The 22,329-nt window shown below is 34.4% G+C and overlaps 2 protein-coding genes across 3 annotated transcripts in view; one reads left to right on the forward strand and one right to left on the reverse strand.

Annotated features, from left to right (window-relative positions):
• The window catches only part of LOC111627386 (leucine-rich repeat transmembrane neuronal protein 2-like), a 50,207-nt gene that overhangs the window by 25,078 nt on the left and 2,800 nt on the right, over nucleotides 1-22,329 (reverse strand). Inside the window, exon 2 of one of the 2 annotated variants that reach the window (XR_002756990.1) lies at nucleotides 20,561-21,301. The exons of the other annotated variant lie outside the window; for it this stretch is intronic. The gene's annotated coding sequence lies outside the window, so the exon portion shown is untranslated. Of the gene's footprint in view, nucleotides 1-20,560; nucleotides 21,302-22,329 lie in introns of those variants that run through there. 2 annotated transcript variants of the gene reach the window in all.
• Nucleotides 9,442-12,332, forward strand: LOC111627387 (zinc finger protein 22-like). Its single transcript, XM_023370953.1, has 2 exons — nucleotides 9,442-9,549; nucleotides 11,315-12,332. Exons 1-2 carry the CDS (start codon nucleotides 9,465-9,467, stop codon nucleotides 11,701-11,703), a joined length of 474 nt encoding a protein of 157 aa, XP_023226721.1. The 5' UTR covers nucleotides 9,442-9,464; the 3' UTR covers nucleotides 11,704-12,332.

Raw genomic sequence — 22,329 nt, forward strand, 5'->3', positions numbered from 1 at the left:
ACCTCTGGCGCTAAAATGATGCATTCTGCGCTGTCTGTTTATAACAGACACTATACATTATAAAATAACTTTTTTTACTCTTTCTGCCCTGTGAGCACTAATAGTGCCTCTTATTGCAGGTTCGTTATGGGTTCGGCCAGGCCCACAATAGGGCAACTGAGTAGTGAGGCACAGGGAACGAAATATCTGAACAGACCACCCTTCGGCGCTCCGCCGATGCTTTCAATGATGCAGTGACTGAGACCTCCGGCAGACCAGGATAGTGGAGTTTCAGAGGGCCAATGCCGAGTATAAGTACAAGATGAATGGTGCGAAACGAGCCTCATGGCTAAAGTTCCGTGAAAAGTTTAGCGCTGAGAATCCTTTCCACTTGCCTTATAAGCTAGTGGTGGGGAAGGCCAAAAGGGGTACGGTGTTAGGACACATCAAGAAACCAGATGGGACTAATACATCCAGTCAGGGGGAAACCGTAATAACATTGCTCTGCTCTGTATTTCCAGGGAAGCAGAGCTACCCGTTCCTGAGGCTGAGATGCTAGTGCCGGTGACCGACTCTGAGGTGGCTGATACCATCGGCAACCTATAAAAAAGGAAGGCACCTGGTGTTGATGGTATCACGGCCGAAAATGGTTCTTTATCAGATTCAACCGGACCTGCTCTGTGTCGTTTATCAGAAGTGTCAGCTTTTGGGACATTTCCCAGAAGAGTGAAAGCGGGCGCGTCTTGTGCTAATACATAAGAACGGGCGTTTGAAGGACGAACCAAAGTCATACAGACGTATTAGCCTATTGCCAGTTCTGAGGAAATTTTAGAAAGAATCCTCTCAGATCAGATCTTTTTCCATCTGAAATGTAAAGGGCTTCTGCACCCACTACAATATGGATTCCGCCCGGACACGTCAACCTGCAGAGCATTACACTGTGCAGTCAATCTGATTAGTCAGAACCGCCAGCAGGGCCTCCACACATCGCTCGTTTCGATGGATGTCGTGGGGGCATTCGACAAAGTCTGGTTGCTTTCCATTGTGGGTGAGTTAAAAAAAACTAACCTGCCTTCCACCCTTCTCTCTACGGTCAGGAATTTCCTTCGCGAACGCGAAGTGATATACATTACCCCAACGACCAGATATGTTAGAAAGCTGGAGAGGGGATGTCCCCAGGGGTAATGCAGAGGACCCTCCTTTGAACGTCCTTGCTGACACGGCGCTGAGACTCGTCATGCCAGACGATGTCCAGCTGCAGGCTTATGTGGATGATCTGCTATTAGTAGTTACCAGTACTAACAGGCACAAGATGGAGTGCCGCGGCAACGAAGTTATAGAACGGCTCGTTTGCTGGGGAGTCTCACAAACTGTCCTTCAGCCCTGAAAAATCGGAGGCCCTGATAGTGGCTTGTACCAGTGTTTTGGCATGCCAGCCAATCTACTGAATAAGGGGGAACCCCATCAGACAGATAAGCGAGCTTTAGTACCTTGGTGTTATCATCGACCAGACCCTTTGTTGGACACCTCATCTCAGGTTGGTCCGAGACAAGACGAACTGAGCGATAGCAGGACTATTGCGGCTGGCCAGGCAGAAGTATGCCATACGCGGTAAGGCAATCCGGACCATTTACAAAATTGTTCTGTAGCACATGATCTGCTATGGCTGTGGTGTCTGGTGGAAGGACTCGGCCAACGTAAAGCAGAGTAGGACCCTACTTAGAATTCAGAAGGCCACCGCCCTGCGGGTCACACGTTCCTACAGAATGGTATCAACTGACACGGCCCTGGCCCTGCCTGGGCTACTCCCGCTGTCCCTGGTAGTCAGCCAGGAGGCAGCCTTCTTCAGGATCACGGTGGAAGGCAAACAGGCAAAGCACTGCAACCGGATGTACCCAGCGATAGAACTCTCATGTCAGGCAGACATATGGAGTACTCACCCAAGCTTAAGGATGGGCATCGAATGGGATGTTGGTGAACCAACATGAAATGGTATTGAAATATATACCGATGGTTCCAAAGACGGCAGCTAAGTGGGCACAGCATACTGCGTTTATCTTGACAGAGTTTTAGTGTACAGTTCGTCTGTCAGACTGAACGAGGAAGCGACTGTGTTCCAAGCCGAACTGGTGGCTCTTTCAGGAGCGTCCCAGTGGATCCAGTTCCATCCGGGTCCAGAGACAATCACGGTATACTCTGGTAGCCAGTTGTCACTTCAGGCCTTAAGTGACGGGTACCACCGAGACCAGTTAGTACACTAGATCAGAGGTAGGTTACTGAGGGCGAGGCACATGCGACAAGTTGACCTACGATGGTATCCTGGGCAACGAATGTGCCGATCACTTGGCCAAGGGCCCATTTGTAATGGAGAAGGTAGAACCTCCAGCAAGTTACTTAAAAGGTATTCTACTGCACCGATCAATGACATACCGGCAAGAGCGCTGGAACCTCAGTACAGTAGGTAGGTCAACCTATGCCTTCGTTCATGAAGTTGGCCTAACTCCGATTAGTTTTAATTGGAGACTGACCCAAATCCTTATGGGACACGGGAATTTTCCTCGTTACATGGCCAAATTCGGTCGAAGTAACGGTTGCTGCTCCTGTGGATGCCCGCGCGGTGAGGCGAGGAACCTTGTTCTTGAGTGTCCTCTGATGGAAAACATCGGAAAAAGGGACAATCACATCGATTGGACCCAGCCCGATGACCATGTACTTAGAACGCTTGCAGCAAGTAAAGGAAACTTAGAGACTTTAAGGAATATGATGGATACTGTTTTAAGTCACTTTGACCTATAGTCCAGCAAAATTGGACAGTGCCTCTCCTTACACGGAAGGGAGGCTCCGCTGCCCGTTCTTTTGAGTGCCTCTCCTTGGTAGAGTTCTGTTTAGTACAGTTATACTGTACAAAACGTATGTCTGTAAGAGGGTTGGACTTGAGAAGCGATGAAGGCAAGGACGGGTGATAATCTTTGGAATACTTCGACATAAGCTGAAATCAGTGCCAGAGCCCAAGCACTAATCTCGGGCCAACTTCAGGAAGTCTGGGCACTCAGTGATTGCTGGGTGATGGATTGGCTGATGATTAAGACATCGTTTCCTAGTTTCTCTGTAGTGCCATTTAGCGGAGCAGGGGTTATAACTTAGAGTTGATTAGATTAGGACCAACATCGAAAAAATCCTGGGGATTTCTTGACTCATCCGGATTCGATTGCAGATCCCCAGAGCGTTTGTTGGCACCTTGCCCACTTGGCCATCCAGTCATCAACTGTAAAAGTACTATTATGTAATAATTATGTACTATTAACTGCAGTAAATAGTAGTTTTATGTACTATTAACTACAGTATGTTACAGAGAACAACAGGTAAACAATACTATTATATCGAAAAACTACGTATAAGTACGATGTGTATACCATACTTCATTCATTCATTATTTAAGACTACAGTCGACCCCCCTATAAGATCATTGATTTTTCCGTTTTATCTGAATTACATGTTGTACGAGTCACTTAGATTTTACAAATACGTGTGCCGGGCTGTGAACGGCTCACATATTTGTAAAATCTAAGTGACTCGTACAACATGTAATTCAGATAAAACGGAAAAATCAATGATCTTATAGGGGGGTTGACTGTAGTTGCCCGGGCTGCTCCCTACTGGGCGTTCTGGCAGTAGCTGAGTGATTCCTTAGTATAAACAAGAAATTCATATCAATAGGGAATGTCTTTCCCTTCCCGCGGGGGAATTCCTTTCTCTACGGGGGGGAATCTATTCCCCTTTGGAAGAGGGGAATTTATTTTCTTGTGGGGAAGAGAATTAAAGATTATTCCTTCCTCCATGAATGAAATCCTTAACACTCTCCCCACGGGAAAAGCGATCTAGCAGCAACAATGTCATTCTGTAGAATAAATAATGAATTCCTATTATTAAATAATAATTCATTCTTAATTTAACATTATCGATAGGGCGTTTCATGCATACCGTTCCAGGTTCCAGGTTACAGATATACTGACACGCGATCAATGGCTTAAGTTATTAGATTATGTACTAATAGTTAATGTTTACATACTATTTCAACCGCTGAGCTAGTTGAAATGAACGTAAATGTTAACTTTATTGTACATAACACCAAAATAACATTACCTCTTGAGTTATTTGTATCATGTATTTTTAAATTATAGCTAAGGGAAATTTGAAATATCTCTCATTTTTGGAAAAGTTTATAGATTTTTAGCTATTTCAAATATCCCGCGTTTTGACACTCAAGGTTACTTAGTTTTTTGTCCAACGCTAAGTGTTGAGAAAATTTAATATGAGACTTCAACTACAGATATATATGTTCTGTGGTCTTCGGCGTTTTCGGGAAGCTCGCAATGCTGTCGGGCTCATACTCATAACTACTTTCAGTCCAGCTTGACAAAGTTCTGTGTTATTCTGTAGTTTCGTTTTATTATCGTCAATGCATCTGGAGAGATTTTGCAATCGACGTTAAAATACATATTTAACATATTTATAATTACAGTTCAAACTACTTTAACCAAGTAGACTGTCTACCATATCGATTCTATAAGTAAGTAAACCCTGAAACGTTGGAGAAATTCCATCAAGTTGGTTTGGAAGAGTTCTATGAAACGTATTTGGACAAAGATATCATGCGTTTTACAAACATGCTCTGTCGATGGTTTCGCTATGTGGAAACACTTATGCGTGTGAAAAGCTTTTTAGTCGAATGAAGTACATCAAATCATAAGTGAGATCGAATTACTGATGTTCATTTAAAAAACTGCGTGTAGCGACAACATCAATGGAAATCAATTTTGATGCACTTAGTTTTGTAAAACAAAGTCAGATGTCTCCCTTTTAAATATTTTAAAATTGTCTAATAAATATGTTTGATTCTAGGCTATGTTTTATTTTTTCTAAAAAATAAATATACCTATTTTTTGTGTTTTTTTACAATAAACCAAAAAAGTGTTTGACCACGATCTTACCTACTGGGAAGCGACGATGTGGTTGAACTGTAGCAGGCTTGCTTGTTTACTTTAATTTAAAAAAAATTAGGTGCGTGGCCCGGCAAAAAAAATTATTGTTCAAATTTGGCCCGCCTTCTTAAAACGTTGGCCACCCCTGATTTAGAATGTTTTAATGAAGAGCTCAAATTTGGATATGTTACTGAAAGTGTTAATGTAAATTACGATAGTAATTGCAGTTTAATTTCTCACTTTCCATTGTGTTATATATAACAGAGAAAAATATAGCAATCGGTCAAAAACTAAATTCCCTATCGCTATGTTTTACATTTTTTAACGAAATGAAATTTTTAACGTTCAGAAATGTAAAAAAATTTGCTATTTTTCTTATAAGTATAAATATTAATGTTTATGGGTATGGATAGGTGAGACTATTTTCTTCATAATTTTTGTAGCTTAATAACTATTAATAATAACGCTATTGTACAAAATATTTATTAATTTATCAAATCTACCGGCTGGCTTAGCATGTCGTTCCTCAGGATCCAATTATTAGCAAGGTTGATGCCGAAGTTTTAATATCGAAAACGTGTGCGTCAGACGGTCAGCACCGCTTTCCTGTAAGCCTAGAAGCTTGACTATGCAGTTTGGAATGTCGAGCATGATTCTGCTGACTATCCAAACACCATTGTCAAACTTCTAGGCTCACACGAAAGCAGCGCTAAACGCCCGACGTACACGTTTTCGCGTCTAAAACTTTAGCCTCAAAGAAGCAACTAACTGATTATAAAAGAAGTAATAGAGTTTATGCAAGTTTAATATTAAAAAATTACAAATTTATTGAACTATTTCAAACAACAAATAAGTAAAATATAATTAAAATACAAATTGATTTGGAGTTAGGAACGACATCAGTTACTCCCAGTCAGTGTGAAGCGTAGAGGGTTATTTCTCCCCGAAGCCAAATATATCCCAGAAAACCTCAAGAGACAGCCTATTAATTAACAATTAATCCAACATTAACTACCAGTGTTCAGTAGTTCTATCCACTCGGCCACAAGACAATTACATTTAATGTAAGGAATATTTTACAGCAAAAAATATTTTCAAATACAGTTTAAATTAAAAAATATGTTTATCTTTTACCACAGAGAGAGTCATTTCCTATGTACACTTCGATTAATCTATTTTTTAAAGTAAAAGCGTTTGATATGACAAATGAAACTTAATATATTTTGGACATGAAATAAACTCAAATTTTATTTGTCATGGCAACTAGATTTTAAAATGTTAATCAATGATGAACTTCTTAATTCCAGTTTATAATGCAGAATCTTAGGGAATCATTTCGTTTAATTACAAATTTTTAATACATTCAATATTGCTTCTGTTTTAAGAATGGTGTTCCCTTTTAATCATAATATTCAAAAGATACGAACAAACTTAAACTATAGTAAATATTTATCGATTACGGCCCACCAGTGGCCAAGCGGTTCGATTCTCTAAACACTGGAAATTTGGTCGTAGGTGGGTTCGCGCTTCTCCTTCAACAGTGGAGTTTTCCGGCATATATATAAATTTTTCATGTTATATTTTTTTCAAAATTCCAACAAGTAATTTCAAGGTTTATTAAAGAGCTACTAAAGAAATCTTGAAACCGGCTAACTCTACGTGGCCAGCCCGTTGTTAAAACGCGAACCCTTTTACACCAGTGCTCAGTAGTTTTATAATCTTGGTCATTGATGAGAATTACAAAAATTTAAACAATTGGTAAAAGTGCATTAAAGCGTTCTAATTTGTTTATTAAATAAGAATTAATTTTAAGGAATATTTACATAGATCAGGAGTTAATAAATTGTTAAATAATACAGAAATTTATCTGCTTGTTGACAATCTGGGCCAACCTATATTAACTTACAAATATAAGTTTGAAAATTAAACGTTAAAATGTATTCTAAATTTGTATTTTAATGAAAGAAATGAAGATGAAAATCTTCCGATTAATACGAAATTATCATAAATCTGTAAAGAAACGAAGCTTTGATTAATATAAATTCAGATTATGTAATATTTAATAGGTTCTTACCAATATACATAAAACACAAAAATCACAGCAACTGAAACACAACCCGTAAAAAATATAATTGTCAATGCTACGCAGACTATTTTCACCATACGATTCATTTCTATAAAGATGGATCCATATAACAAAAATATAGAAAGATACAGGAAGTAAATATATTTTATTGAAATCAGAATTTTCCATTCTTCGTTTATTTCTTTAAATTATTTACGTAAATCCAAACTTTTTTCCACGGGGCATTTCAAAACGGATTTCAATTCGTCACACTTGATGTTTTTCTCTTTGTCAAGAGAATATATCTTTTTCAAATTACGATGAACATTACTGCTGATAACAGAAGCATAGGTATAATGTGACAGAGTGGTTACATGCTCCAAGCGGAAAGAACAATGGTAAAAAACAATGCTACGTTATCACTTCTGTTTCCTTTTATCAGTTACGAATATAAAGCTATGCTGAATGTGATTGATTGAATTATAAATGTAATAAATAGTAAAAAAAATCTCAAATAGTAAATCTCAATTTTTTCCAGAAATTCTTTTCCTTCACAACTGTACCTTTTGGCATAATGAACTTTTTCTTTCATAACATAAAATTCCAAAGCAATGTAGATAGATATTATGAGTAAGACAGTTATAGCTTCTATATCGTAGCTACTGAACATATATCTGATGCTTCCACACGTAGCGTTCTCTTTTATAATAACCATTGATATGAACAATAGTGAAATGTTGCAGAAAAACACTTCAATTATGTATATAAATGAAATATTATTAAAGTATTTTTTATGCGACACAGTGGCACGAACTTATCAAATTTAGAGCAAACACATTAATTACAGATTACAGTGGTTTTAAGTTGAAAGACCGACAATGACTGTAACAAATTAGTTATTTTTGCAACGTTTTAGTATTTATCGTTAACAAAGTAATATTTTTCAAATTCGAAATACAATTACAGTAGAGCGTCGATTATCTGAATCAATTGAAGACTGGGGTTGTTTGGAAGATCGATGTTTCGGATAACCGATTATGTACGAAAAAATANCAGCGCCACAGCACTGGCGAAAATTTAAATTTGCCGACTGGAATTCTTTCGGATGATTGACTTACGGATAATCGACGCTCTACTGTATTTCCAATAATCTTTTGGCTCAGAAAAAGATATAAAATTTTCAAATAATATTCGCGTGTTAACGTATAATGTTATCTGTTCAAATATGGTTATACTGTCATTACAACCAACTTTGTAGAATTTAAAACTCTTCGTTTCTTAAATGTTAGCTATTGAAGTTTAGTTAAAATATTCAGTGGATATTTTCCAAAACTATACATTTATACCGAATTTATATTATCTACTATTCATTGTTTAATGTTTTCATTAACGTAATTTTAGAGTTTTTTACTCTTAAAACAGTATATTTATGTTTTGTTATATCTTAAATTCTTTTATCCAATGATTCATATAAAATATGTTGATTGCATTACATACAATTATATACATACAAAAAATATTAAAACAAACAAAATTTTACTAAAAATACTAACATTTGGAAATTTAATTTACCTACAGGTAGTGTGAGTGGAGAAACTGTTTACCTGAAACACTTTCTCCATCGAATAAAAGAAACTGGATTAACTGTAAATAAATATAATTACACAAAGTAATCTTTATAACACAGAATTATATATAAAAATAATATTTTAAATCACATTTAAAGATATTCAAAATAAAAACACAAGTCTTGCTTATGCAAATTATGTTAAATAACCGTGGTGTGTATGCTTGTAAGTGTTGGAAGACAAAGGAAATTGTTCGTATCAATCGAAAGAAATTGAAATAAAAATAAGACTGGTTTTATTCTGTAAGTATCTCAGATATTTTAAAATTAAAATATCTCTTATAATTATAAGTTTGTATTCTTTAAAGTGAAATCGAAATTATTAAATGAAGAGTAACTTACTCTGTAAATTAGAGAGACGAGATTAAAACATTGGAGAATGCCTGCATTTTTTATTACTTATTTAGATATTAAATTTTGATTCGATGTCGATTTTTTAAAGTGGATTTATTATTTACAATGCTAATTCCTAAATTTAGATAAATATGGTTTGACGCAAAGCCTAATTAGAATTCTTATTTTGAATTTATTATTGGAAACTTTTGGTTCTATTGATACAATAATGTACGTAATTGCAGTTAAAAAAATTATATTTTCAGTTAAATGAGAATAATTTAAATGGTTTTATTTTATGTTAATATAACTCTGATATTACAATAGATCTAATTAATGAAGAATGTTCTGTATGAAGTGTTACACGAATATCTATTTACTAAAATTAAAAATAAAGTTAAATTACAGGGTTGTCGTTATAAAGCTGTGGTAAAGCTCCAACAAATAAGCCAACCTTTGCGAAGATGCTAATTTAGTTATGGAAATAATTTTTTACATAATAAATTGCAATGCAAACAAAACTGAGAAACGATGTAGATTTAAGAAGAAATTTTTTATTTCTGGTAAGAATCGAAATTGCAGCAGTTTAAGACTATATAGCGTGGACAGAAAGAAACTTTTATATGTAATAATAATATAACATTTTTACTTTTAATTATTTTATAAGTTTATTTTCAGCATTTTAATATACACATATTGGAGATTTTTTGGCCTAAACATTAAAGATAACATGGTTTAAATCATCCCTGTGTTGTTCTACACCAGTGTTTCTAAATCTGTAACGAATCGTCGCCCCCTTCAACGTAGTATCGCCTCTTTAATACAACCGTTCGTAGTATCGCCCCCTTCATTTCAAATTTTGCTGCCGAGGGCCAAGACTAACGCCAAATTCGTATTGCATTCAATAGACTAGTGACTAGAATAATGTTTTGTTTAATTATTGTACGATATAACGTAAAAAAAGGCCAATTATTCTTAATATAATGTTTTACTATATCGCCCAGAAAATTGTTTTTTGCCTCCAAAATATAAATTGTTACTAATCGCCCCTCTGAATATGGAACAACGCCCACATGGGGGCGATATCGCCCCCGTTTCGAAACACTGCTCTACACAATAGCGAACTCTTTCTATGGTAAAGTGATTTTCGTCCCGTCCTGTAATACAGTGGTTCCCAATTAGTTTTTCCTGCGGACCACTTCAAGAAAGAGTTCAAGCTCTCGTACCCCTTACAGCAATAACTCATATTAAAATCCATACTATTATTATAAACTCGAAGGTAATTCTGTCTGCCTGCCTGTCTGTCTGTTACCTATTCACGTCTAAACCGCTGAACAGGTTTCAATAAAATTTGGCACAGATATAGCTTACATGTTGGAGATGGACCTAGGCTACATTTACTGCGAGAAAATATATAACTCCCACGATATAAAGCGGGCGAAGCTAGTGATAAACAGTAGACAGCAAGTGATAAATAGAAAAAGTTTTTTTTTACATTTATTACCTTTAAAATAGAATTCTAATAATAATGAAAATAACATAAGGTTATTTAATTTATGTGACAAAGGTGCACGATTTTCTTTGCACAATTTTGTAAAATCTGGTTGCTTTTTGGTCAGCTTCAGTCTCAAGTCATCTTCGAGTTGAAGTCGGTGACAATATTTAATTTTCATGTTTGTCATTGCCGAAAATCCGCTCTCGCAGAGTTATGTTGTGCAAAATGGTAGTAAATATTTTATTGCCGCGTCGTCGACATGATGATAATGATAATTGTACAATTAACACAAATTGTGTTAATCGTATAATTTTTGTTTCTTGCGTAAGAATTACATCTAGGTATTGTCACAAATGCATTTTTTTGATGAAATTTCGAGAATATATTTAGTTATAAATAAACAAATTTGTTCATTCGACATCATGGTGTAAATTGCCGAATTTTTGATGGTCCACCCATTATTCTTTTGATTGCTTCATTTCATGCATTTAAATTTTAAATCGACCGATTTTAGAGTGCCGCGCGTACCACTTCACGCAATTTCGCGTACCCCCCGGGGGTACGCGTACCACTAATTAGGAACCACTGCTGTACTACAAAATGCGCCTACTTTGGAATTCACTTTTATACACAAATATAATAATTTTCATATTAAATAGTTCAGTTATTATATTTATACTTGTATAATATATTTTGATGTAAGGAATTGTCAGCATTATAAATTGTATGCTAAAACATGTAAATTACTATCAGTATATGTAGTTATTAACTGTAATTTAAGAAAAAATTGCGATATAAATGAATAACTCTAAATTGCACTGTTTCTTTTATAGGTGTTGATAGTATAATGACTAACGAATGCAATATTTGTAATAAGTCGTTCGCTAGTAAACAGGGTTTAAGTATTCATATGAGAATCCATACAGGAGAAAAACCCTACAAATGTGAGACATGTGATAAATGTTTTACTGATTCGAGCAATTTGAATCGTCATCTCAGAACACACACGGGAGAAAAACCATACAAATGTGAAACATGTGATAAATGTTTTTCTGAATCGAGCAATTTGAATCGTCATCTCAGAACACACACGGGAGAAAAACCATACAAATGTGAAACATGTGATAAATGTTTTTCTGAATCGAACAATTTGAATCGTCATTTCAGAATCCACATGAAAAAAAAAAATGAAAGAAAAACCCTAGAAGTAAATAATATGTAATCATCGTTAAACTCATCATGATAGATTTTATAATGGAAAATCACCCTACGAATGTAAAATATGTAATAAATCTTTTCCAGAAGAATGGATATTAGATTGTCATTTCAGAAGACATCTGAGGGAGACACTAGAGAAGTAAGAAATACCCCGATAAAAATTGCAAGACTGGAATGAAAGGAAGTAACAATACAACGACTTATTCAAATGTAGTTTCTAGCGATTATGTTAGCAGCAATCGTCGTTTCGAAGAACAAAATCGTTTAATACAGGAACCTTCTTACTCATTCTGTATTTAGACTATTCATTTGTCTCGTGTGTAATAGTCAATTTCAAAGTGAAGCTTACCTGGATGTTCATCGTATAATGCACGATCTATACCCATTTAATTGCATTATTTGTTTTTAAGCTATCTGCAGCCATAAGGCTTTTCAAGAACACGAAACAATACACAATTCATTAGTCGATTCGTCTTACCATTGCAATAGACGCAGTGGAACATTTGCTTGAGAATAAAATTACGAAGTTAAAATTGAATGTAATATAAATTTTCTTAAGAAAATTTCGATTGGAGATATGCCAACAAAATTTTTTTTGATAATTTTAAATATTTTAAAGTGATTTTAAAATAAAGTTTATTGTGAAGATAATTACTTACATTTGTTTTTATTTAATACATTTAAATTAAATTTAGTGATAGGTTAAAGTAGCTTTTCATGAATGAAATAACATTTTTAGTTCGATATCTTAATAATAACTCTTCTGTACATAAAATTTATTAATATATCAATAGTTTTCTGCTGGCTTTCATGTCGTTTCTCAGGATCTAATTATTAGTGAGGTTGAGGCCGAAGTTTTAGACGGGAAAACGTGTACGTCAGGCGTTCAGCACCGCTTTCCTGTAATCCTAGAAGTTTGACAATGGTGTTTGGAATGTCGAGCATGATTCCGCTGACTATCTAAACACTATTGTCAAACTTGTAGGCTCACAGGAAAGCGGCAATGAACGCTTGACATACACCTTTTCGCGTGTAAACTTTAGCCTCAAACAAGCAACTCATTGATTAGAAGAGAAGTAATAGAATTTATGCAAGTTTGATATTTAAAAAATACAAATTTATAGAATTGTTTTAAACAACAAGTAAGTAAAATATAATTAAAATACAAATTGATTTGGAGTTAGGAATGATATCAGTTACCCCCAGTCAGTGTCAAGAGCAATGAGTTATTTTTCCCCAGAGCTGGAATGGATTCAGAGCACAGATAATTCGAATTATTCATTGCTTTTGCTTTTATTAATATTTTTAGGCATTTAAGGTGCGTGCGTTGTGCAACGACCGTTAATTATTCGTTCGCCTGTTAATTTGAATTTGCCAAAGTTTTGGTCTTATTTTACATACGTAACTCCTGGAATTTTATGAAATTGTGTAATGAACTAGCTAAAATTATGGAAGACAATGCAGGGATANTACATATATAATAAATATATTGAAAAATATAAAAACGATAAAAATTTATACTTCAGAAGTTAATTTAGTATCAAAAAAGTGAAATATTTGAGTAGCCCAAGATATAGCCAAAGATTGCAGCGCCACAGCACTAGCAAAAATTTAAATTTGCTGACTGGAATTCTTTCGGATAATTGACGTTTCGGATGATTGACTTTCGGATAATCGACCCTCTACTGTATTTACAACGAAGTCTTAAAGAATTACCAAATACTTTGTGACAACGACATTGCACAAGAATATATAAAATCTTGCGCTAAGACATTATCAAATAGTTACAAAAATAATATTGACACTCTAAATGTTTTGAAGATTTTGTGAAATTTATCAAAAAAAAGAGATAATGAGTCCTCTTCAATTGTAAAAAAAAGAAAACCGATAAATGGTTTGCACAGTACTATTCCTAACATAGAGGCAATTTTAAGAAGCTTTTATTTTGCCAATAAGCAATACCTGTGGCTACTATTCTTTACGACGTTAAAAAAAATTAAAAATTATTTAAGTAGTTTAGGACGGACTCATTTAAATGATTTACGATTATCTATAATGTTTATAGAAAATTATATAGTTAATACGTTCAATTACGATAAGATTATCGATAAATTTGCTGATTTCAAAGTACGAACGGTAACACTAAGTTGTAATACTAAATAGACAAATTAAATAATTATAAATAAAGAAAAAACTTGTTATTATTTAAATGAAAACAATCCGCTACTGATTTCTAATGTACACTTTTGCAGGTCTCAGCAAATGCGGTAGCTGTAATACCTTCATTTGCTGGTATTACAGCTACCGCAGGCCCGGAGAGGGAGGCCTGGGAGATTCATAAAGCTAATAGTGGGGGGCACCTGCATCAACATCAAAGATGGTGAAACGATCGCGCAGGCGTAGAGGTATTTGTTCGAGGGATTCGAACAGGGACAGTCTAAGAAGTGAAACCCGACACGCACAATTGTTTACATCTCTGGCGACATCGTTACCACGGTCAGGAGGAAACACAGTCACCACCTGAAGCAGACCTCTGTGGAGATCGAAAGCGTTAGTGGAGTGTACTACAGACATAACACTTGTAAGAAAAGGTTTCGTGGATTGTTATTACTAGTGTTTCATGTTTGAAAATAAGAAGATTTATAGCGTATAGTTAAAGGCCGTGATGGAAGATATATTCTAAATGTAAGTTGTTTGGTTCTGGGGGGAAGATTTTGTTCATTTACTTTGAAGATTAATAACTCTTGTTGCTCTTTGTCGAAAATTTCTGAAATTTTAGAGAAAGTTTAGTATCATGGTGATTGATTCTATGAAATTTTGGTAGTCAAAGGTCAGAGGGCGTGGAGATGACAATAGTACTAAATAATGGTGGAGCAGTAATATATTTTATAAAGTCAACAAACCTTACTACTCAGAAAGCACATTTATTCAGTTAAACAAACGTTTTCAACCCATTTCATGGGCCATCATCAGGTTAAGGACGTTCGAATCAATGGCTTTTCGCACACGTTCAAATTTAAACTATATTAGAGCATATGTTAAAATAAGATTAAGTAAACAAGCATAACGAAATTAATACAATAAACAAGAAAAATAAAATAAAATGAAATACAAAATACGGTAATTCCCCATAATACAATATGTAAACATTTTTTATAGTAACTTAGGTTTTATTGAGCCTGGTGGATGTATCCTCTTACGAGTTCTTTCTGATCCTATATTTTCGTGTAAGGAAGAAAGAGCATAAGTAAGACGTAGCAAAGAGCCGATATACAACAGCATTATCAAAAATAGCACAGACAGATGGATCCATAGTTAAATGGGAAGAGGCCAGAATCATTGCAAATGTGCACTCGCCAACTCTTGCGTCCACAACAGAGAAATGTGAGATCTACAGATCTAGCTTAACGGATAAATGTTTAAACTATAAAGATGCAACCATTTTACCGTCGGCATGGAAATATATGATCAGAAAGAACTCGTAAGAGGATACATCCACCAGGCTCAATAAAACCTGAGTTACTATAAAAAATGTTTACATATTGTATTATGGGGAATTACCGTATTTTGTATTTCATTTTATTATATTTTATTCTGTTTTTCTTGTTTATTGTACTAATTTCGTTATGCTCGTTTACTTAATCTTATTTTAACACATGTTCTAATATAGCTTAAATTTGAACGTGTTCGAAAAGCCATTAACTCGAACGTCTTTAACCTGATGATGGCCCTTGAAATGAGTTGAAAATGTTTGTTTAGCTGAATAAATGTGCTTTCTCAGTAGTAAGGTGTGTTGACTTTATAACGTTAAAGAATCTGAGTGTGAATAGGAGAGTAGTAATATATTTGTTCTTTATGTCCTCAATTTTGTTAAGTTTTTCGAGAACAGTTTTTTGAGTTTCAATATCGCAACCACGAGAGAATTATTGGGATATTTTCTCAACAATATTATCTAATTTTTGGAAAACTGCTTTTTGAGCATCTAGAAAAGTCTGTGTGGATAACAATCGGTTCATTTCTTGGACAACTGTATCCAATTTCTCCAGCTTTTCAAATTTTTCAGTCAATGTACCATTCACCTCTTGTGAGCCCTCTAAATCTAAAGCCTTCGTAACATTCTTCTTGACAAAAGATGAGGAAAGTCTAACCTCATGTGTATTAGACGATTCTAACATTTTAAAGATAGTCACAGCCAAATTAATTACCTTTTCGAACTGATCGATAACATATTGCATATGTGTTCCTCTATGGAGTCTTGCTTTGTTATTATTTGAAGTATGCGTTTTAATTTTCTCTAAAATGCCATAAGCATTCATGCAGAAACCTTCCATAATAGCTGATCCCATTTTATAAACATAGATGTAAGATAAATAAGTAATAAAATATAATAATCTTTATCCCGATTTCAAATCTTTAAAAGTAATATTTGTCGCTAAAATGCCATAAGCATTCATGCAGAAACCTTCCATAATAGCTGATCCCATTTTATAAACATAGATGTATGATAAATAAGTAATAAAATATTTTACTGTTGTAATAATAATTTTCTTTTGATAGTTTAAATCTGTATGGGAGTAATTAACTAAAACACAAGGAATAGACTTGACAGTGCATGAACCAGAGATACTTATTACTATCCTGTTAAATTTCTTGCAACATATACTTGTGAGAAATGCTTAAATCTTTTAACATTAATATAATATGAAATTGAGGAACATTTGAGACTTTAAATAAATAAATAGTACTCATAATTATCATTGTTAATGTGACAAGTGAGTAAGACACACCAACTTGCACTGCTACCAAGTTGATTATGTCTCACAAATAAACTTTTCATTTGATAGCTTGGTATATCATTAATTTTCTTCATAAAAATACAATCATAATTAATAATTTACTTATATTTCTGTAAATACTTTATAAATTAAATCTTAATTTTTGAAAAAAATATTGCACATTGAAAATGTATTTTGTTTTCTTTTTAATTATAGTTTGCTACTTCTTTGTATATCATATATTATTCATCATGTTTATGTGGTCCTACTGGCAAACTATATTCACAGANTATATATATTATAAGTAACACGAGAAAACTTCAACTTTCGGTTGAACTTCTATAAATTTGTATAAGGAAAGGTCAATGACCTCCATGGAACAAAAAATATGAAATGTTGAATTAATGTCGATTCCCGATCGGAAATGACAAAGAAATTGCTAATAACTTATTAAATATGGTGCCCGAAAAAACAAATTTTGGTGCGCATGGGTGTACTAAAATGGCGAACAAGGTGCAGCAACAAATTCCGGTTTACTGGTTATTCTAATTCCGGATAACCGAAAAATACCGTTTTTGGCTAATAATATAAAAATTGTTAAACTTAAAATGTCCTACTTGTCCTGTTGACGTTCCCTCCACCTTCCAATGAATAAAAACACAAAAAACAATACCTTTCAACTTAAATTAACGGTCAAAACACATCAAATTTGCAAAGCTCGTTTTATAGCAGCTTATCTTGATTGAATTTCTCTCTCTTTTTTTTGTATGTGGACGTTGGCAATTTGACGGTTTCAAATGATTATTTGAGAAATCGACTATATTTAGGTCGTATTCTGTCCAATTAATCACCGATCATTTTGTGAAACCTCTCAGGAAATGAAGTGAAGTTATACCATTCAATTTTCAATGAAGTCAGCGACAGAACATTGCGAAATGTTACATTTAGAAGTTCCGACGTCTTCACCCCTTTCTATTTCGACAGATCGCAGAGAGGACATGTTATTAAACGAGGCGCTCTCGAAGTTTCTTTTATTCAAAAATGGGAACCCCATCATGACGTGTTCGATTTCATACAGGAAAGTGAACATTCCAAAGTCAATCGCTGACAGATAACAATTTTTAAATGTTATCATTTGTATATTTTTAACATTTAATCATTGCATCAAACGAGAGTCAATCGTTTCCTGGCCGCATGTAATGAATAAAGATTGGTTGAATATTTCAACAGAAGAAAAGTTCTTTGATTCATGGCAGTTGTTTGCCCATGACGCACATTTTTCCAATGTTGCCAGAACTCTTGACAGGAATAAACCACTAGAAATAGGAATTGGAAAAAGATAACCAACCTCATCTCGTCCAATCAGTCTTGTAATTACATTGACAGACGACCCTCAAACATAGATTAACAATAAGACACAATTCTGAGCTTCTAATATTCGATATTTCTACTGCTGCTACGTCGACAACACGATAAATTATAATGTCAGTGACATTGAATCGTCATTTCCTACAGAAATATGACGTATACAGTTTTTAACTTCCTGGTTTATTTCCGTTGCTGTAAAAGGAAAGATATAAGATTAACGTTAAAAAAATATTTTACAAATAAAGAGTTTGTTTTGCTCATTTATTACACGAGAATTGATCGTGTAAAGAAATTCTTATTGCAAATAAACTATTATTTATTTTCTTTCTCTAAGACGTATCTGAATGGTATGTTTCGTGACACAAAACGATGTTTTTGTCTGTCTTCAGTTAAATTATTATAACAACAATTTTATTTCTGAATGTGAAGTAAATATAAAATGTATTCCTTTCATATTCGTTAATTGTTTTTTTAGTTCGTAAAATTATAAATCTATTATGACGAAATATAAAATATTTCTTCGAGTAAAAAACTTAAAATATATGAGGCAGATTGAGGCAAATAATTAATTTAATACAAGATATTATCTATTTGATAATTCGTCACTTTACCATTAATCCTTGAATAAGTATTGATTGTCTTTATTACGTAGAACTGTTTTTTGAATGTGTATTGTACGTCATCACAAACGATACGTAGATGTTGCTAGACAATAAAAACATTTGAATAGATAACATAAATTACGTCATCATTGGATACACCACAGGTCGAATTACGTCGAACTCTCCGGACGTTACAATACGAGTTCGAACGAGACTGCCGAAACGGAAGGAAGAATATTCGTGTTCGGCCCTTATTACTGCGGGGAATAAGAACCTTCTCTGCAGCACGGGGAATTTCCTAATCGCCTCCCGAAACACATAAAATGTCCCGAAACACATAAAATGTTTCGGGAGGCGATTAGGAGACGGCAATATATTCCCCTGGAAGGGAAAGAGAGGAGGAGAAAACTCTGCATGTTCAATTCAGGTGTACCCAGAAGGTCCTGCGATTGCGCTTGCGCCACTGCTTTGTAGGCCTACGTCTGCTTCATCTGATAATTCATCATCAGATGATGTAGGTATATATATATATCTCCATCATCTGATTCAGAATCAAAAGGGCATTTTTCTATGTCATCGGAACTTTGCATCGGAAGTCTACTCGACATTTCCTCTTTGAAACAAAACACACGTAGAAAGAATTGGATTGCTAAAAATGTGACAGACATCTTATATTTATACTGAGTGGCCCATAAATGTAACCGTTCTAACCAATAATATTTTAAATAGAAACGACAATATATTTGACTTTGGATTTATGATCGTGTTTATAACTTTCTGACCTTGTTAGCAGCTGTTGATCAAAGTTCGCGGAACGTTGTCCTTAACGCGAGAATCTATGGGGGGTAAGCACTAGCAATCATAAATCCTCAAATATAACGAGATTTTCTATCATTAAATTAATATGTAAATGTTATTTTACTAAAAAAAGCGTTCTTAAAAAAATTTTTAAAATACGTTTTTTATTTGCCTAGATTATAACGCAAAGGCATCTGTTTATTTTCAAAGAAAACAAATGCACGTGTTTTGCTATCAGGGGTTAAAAGAGTACAATTACTTCCTGACTCAGCAGGAGAATGGTGGGGTTGGGGTAACTAGGTCAGGTTAATTAGTTTTAAACGTATTTCTGCTTCGAAAAGTGAATATTAGACACTATATACATATTTGAAGGAATATTACAATAATTGACAATAATAAGTGATTAATTTATTTTTTCCGCCATTACGCAACAACCAGAAGTAACAACTTTCGTGGAAAATTTTAGGGTTGAATGTTTCTGATGAGTCAATTTCTAACCTAAATAAAGTCGCTTAACATGAAAATTGGCGAAATTAGAAGTAAAAATGAAGAAAATAGCAATTTTTAAACGTTTGTATACGTTCTGACTTCGATGACATGATCTGGAAGAGGCGTGCAATTTTGCGGGAAAATTCCCAACGGATTGTTCTGAAAGAACGCCGATTGCATGAACTAAAGTCATTCGTAATAGAAATTACCACTTAGAGCATAAAAGGCGTGTCAACAAAAACTATAAAAGCCGATTAACGGCAGAAGGTCTCCCCTAGACTTACTATAAAGAGGTGGAGTTTGGCGAGATTATTTNCTCCCGGTAAAATTTTCGACTGGAAGCTTTTGATAAGAAATATTCTGGTCTAAAAAATCATATAACATAAAAATTAATAATTTATAGTTACAAAATAAAGAAAACAGCTATTTTTAAAGCCATTATTTACATTACGTCTCTAATTACTATAATGGAAGGGGAATGGATGAGTCATCTGTAGGTCGAAGTTAACACAAGTTTCCTTCCAGATAATGTATACTATATATTACTTTTATATTATTTAGACTATTTTTACAATATTTGACTGTAATTCGCAATTTTGCATGCGTTTATTTACATATTTTCTCATATTATGTAATGTCAGAAGTAGTAGAATTTCCCGGAAAAATTTTCGAGTAATCTTCTAATCTAAGTAAAGTCAAATAACATGACAACTAGTAAAATTACAGATATAACATGAAGAAAATAGCTATTTCTCAACGTTTGTTTACGTTTTAACTCCGAACACGTGATTTTGGAAGTCATTGGTTCTTCGCGGGAAAATCCTGAATAGTCGGTTCTGAAAAACACTTGTTGATTTATATTGATTCAGTCATAATAGAATTGACTAAATAGAGAGTAAAAGGCGTTTAAACAAGAAATTTAAAGCCAATTAACGGCAAAAAGGTCTCCCATAGACATACCATTAGAAGGTGGAGTTTCCCGGGAATATTTATGACTAGAGATAAACCGGTTTGTCGATGTTACGGTCAGACAACCTAAAGAGAAGCCAGTTCAAGTAATTATATTCAGAACATTTATCACACCGGGAAGCCGATGCCATGACATTACGTGTAACTTGACACACCCAGATCATAAATCAATCTTTGAACGTAAACATCAGGGGTTCTATTGAAGCTAGAATGACGCGTTAGTTTTGTTACACGTAGAAACACTTTCAACTTTGTAACTGCTGTGTTAAACAATACGATTTTTTAAAGTTAATTTTTTAAAATGAAATACCTAGAACTTTTGTCTTTTTAATTACCGCTGGGAATAAGAACGTTCTCTGCAGCACGAAAAATTTCCTTTTCTAGTGTAAGTCTCTATCCCAGTCGGCCATTATTTACAACAATCTCCAAAACTACAGATTTCGTGTATAAATTTGTAAAACTGGTGTAGACATAAATCTCACGAATTTCTTTTCTTTTCTTGTCTTTTAGGTGGACTTTTCTGGAGTTTCTGGACGAAGAAGAAATTGGTGTGGTTCCGGTAAACTGGTCGTTGTAAAGAACCGTCTTTTCCGCGTAAAGCCTATACAAAGCATAAATTCAATTAAACGTAAGATTTAGTTTATGAAATTAACGTATTAAGTGTTGAACGCGTAGTCTTAAACACAGAGTCCTGTCCAAATAATAGCAATCACTTTTCGAGCGCTTCCGATAAAAACTGGCCTTTGAAAATTGAGTGTTTAGCTTATAAGTATGGAAATTCTGTCTATTGTAGAAATGGCAATAGTAGAGTCGATCTAATCTACACGCTGGAACTACGTAATGTGGTCTGGATTCTAGGCGAATTCCGTTTATTTTTTAATATGCAACATAGTTATTATATTATTATAGCGTATGATTAGCATTATTGTTACATTGATCACCTCGTAGTATATAAGTGTCGGGGAGAAAGAAGAGCATCACTTTCGGAAAAAGTCCGAAGAATGGAAGGAACGGCAACACAGTTAAAAGCGTAGCAGCACCTTCGAGAAGAAAGAATAAAAGCATAAAAAAGTTCACTGTAAAGGGGTCATACCTACTAACGAGGAAAACGAAAAAGCATACTCGTAGGGATGATCGAAAGTTACACTCAGGTACTGGTGTATCTTCCCAGCAGTGCTGCCGTTTCTAGAGTAATTTGAACCTCTCGGAGTACTGTATAGGGTAATCATATATTTTGAGTAAATCTAGGATAAAACTAACGTATCCACTAACGTATAATATTTTATTTGAAAGCTTTTAGAGTGGTTTGCGGCCGACGTTTCCAACGCGAAAACGTGTACGTCCGACGCTCAGTGCCACCATCCTGTAAGCCTAGAAGTTTCACAATGTCCTACAAGTTTTCGCGTTGAAAACTTCGTCCCAACCTCTATATTAATTCAATGAACCTCTGACAAATGAACCTCTGACAAACGTTTTGTATTTGTTTTTAAAAGGAAATCTGTATTAATTTTAGGCGGATAAAGACACTAGAAGAACTCTACGTGTTGTTTAATTGTTTCAAACCAGGTTGCTGGATTTTCTATTATTTTAATTTTATTATTATATAAATTATTGTTTTATCGATGTAAA

The sequence above is a fragment of the Centruroides sculpturatus genome, unplaced genomic scaffold, assembly GCF_000671375.1.
Source record: "Centruroides sculpturatus isolate CEXI.00-Female unplaced genomic scaffold, Cexi_2.0 scaffold378, whole genome shotgun sequence".
Classification (NCBI taxonomy): domain Eukaryota; kingdom Metazoa; phylum Arthropoda; class Arachnida; order Scorpiones; family Buthidae; genus Centruroides; species Centruroides sculpturatus.

Coding starts and splice junctions, on each gene's coding strand:
- LOC111627387 (XM_023370953.1), top strand. CDS start 9,465: ATGGAAATAATTTTTTACATAATAAATTGCAATGCAAACAAAACTGAG. Junction 9,550..11,314: donor GAAGAAATTTTTTATTTCTG/GTAAGAATCGAA, acceptor TTTCTTTTATAG/GTGTTGATAGTATAATGACT.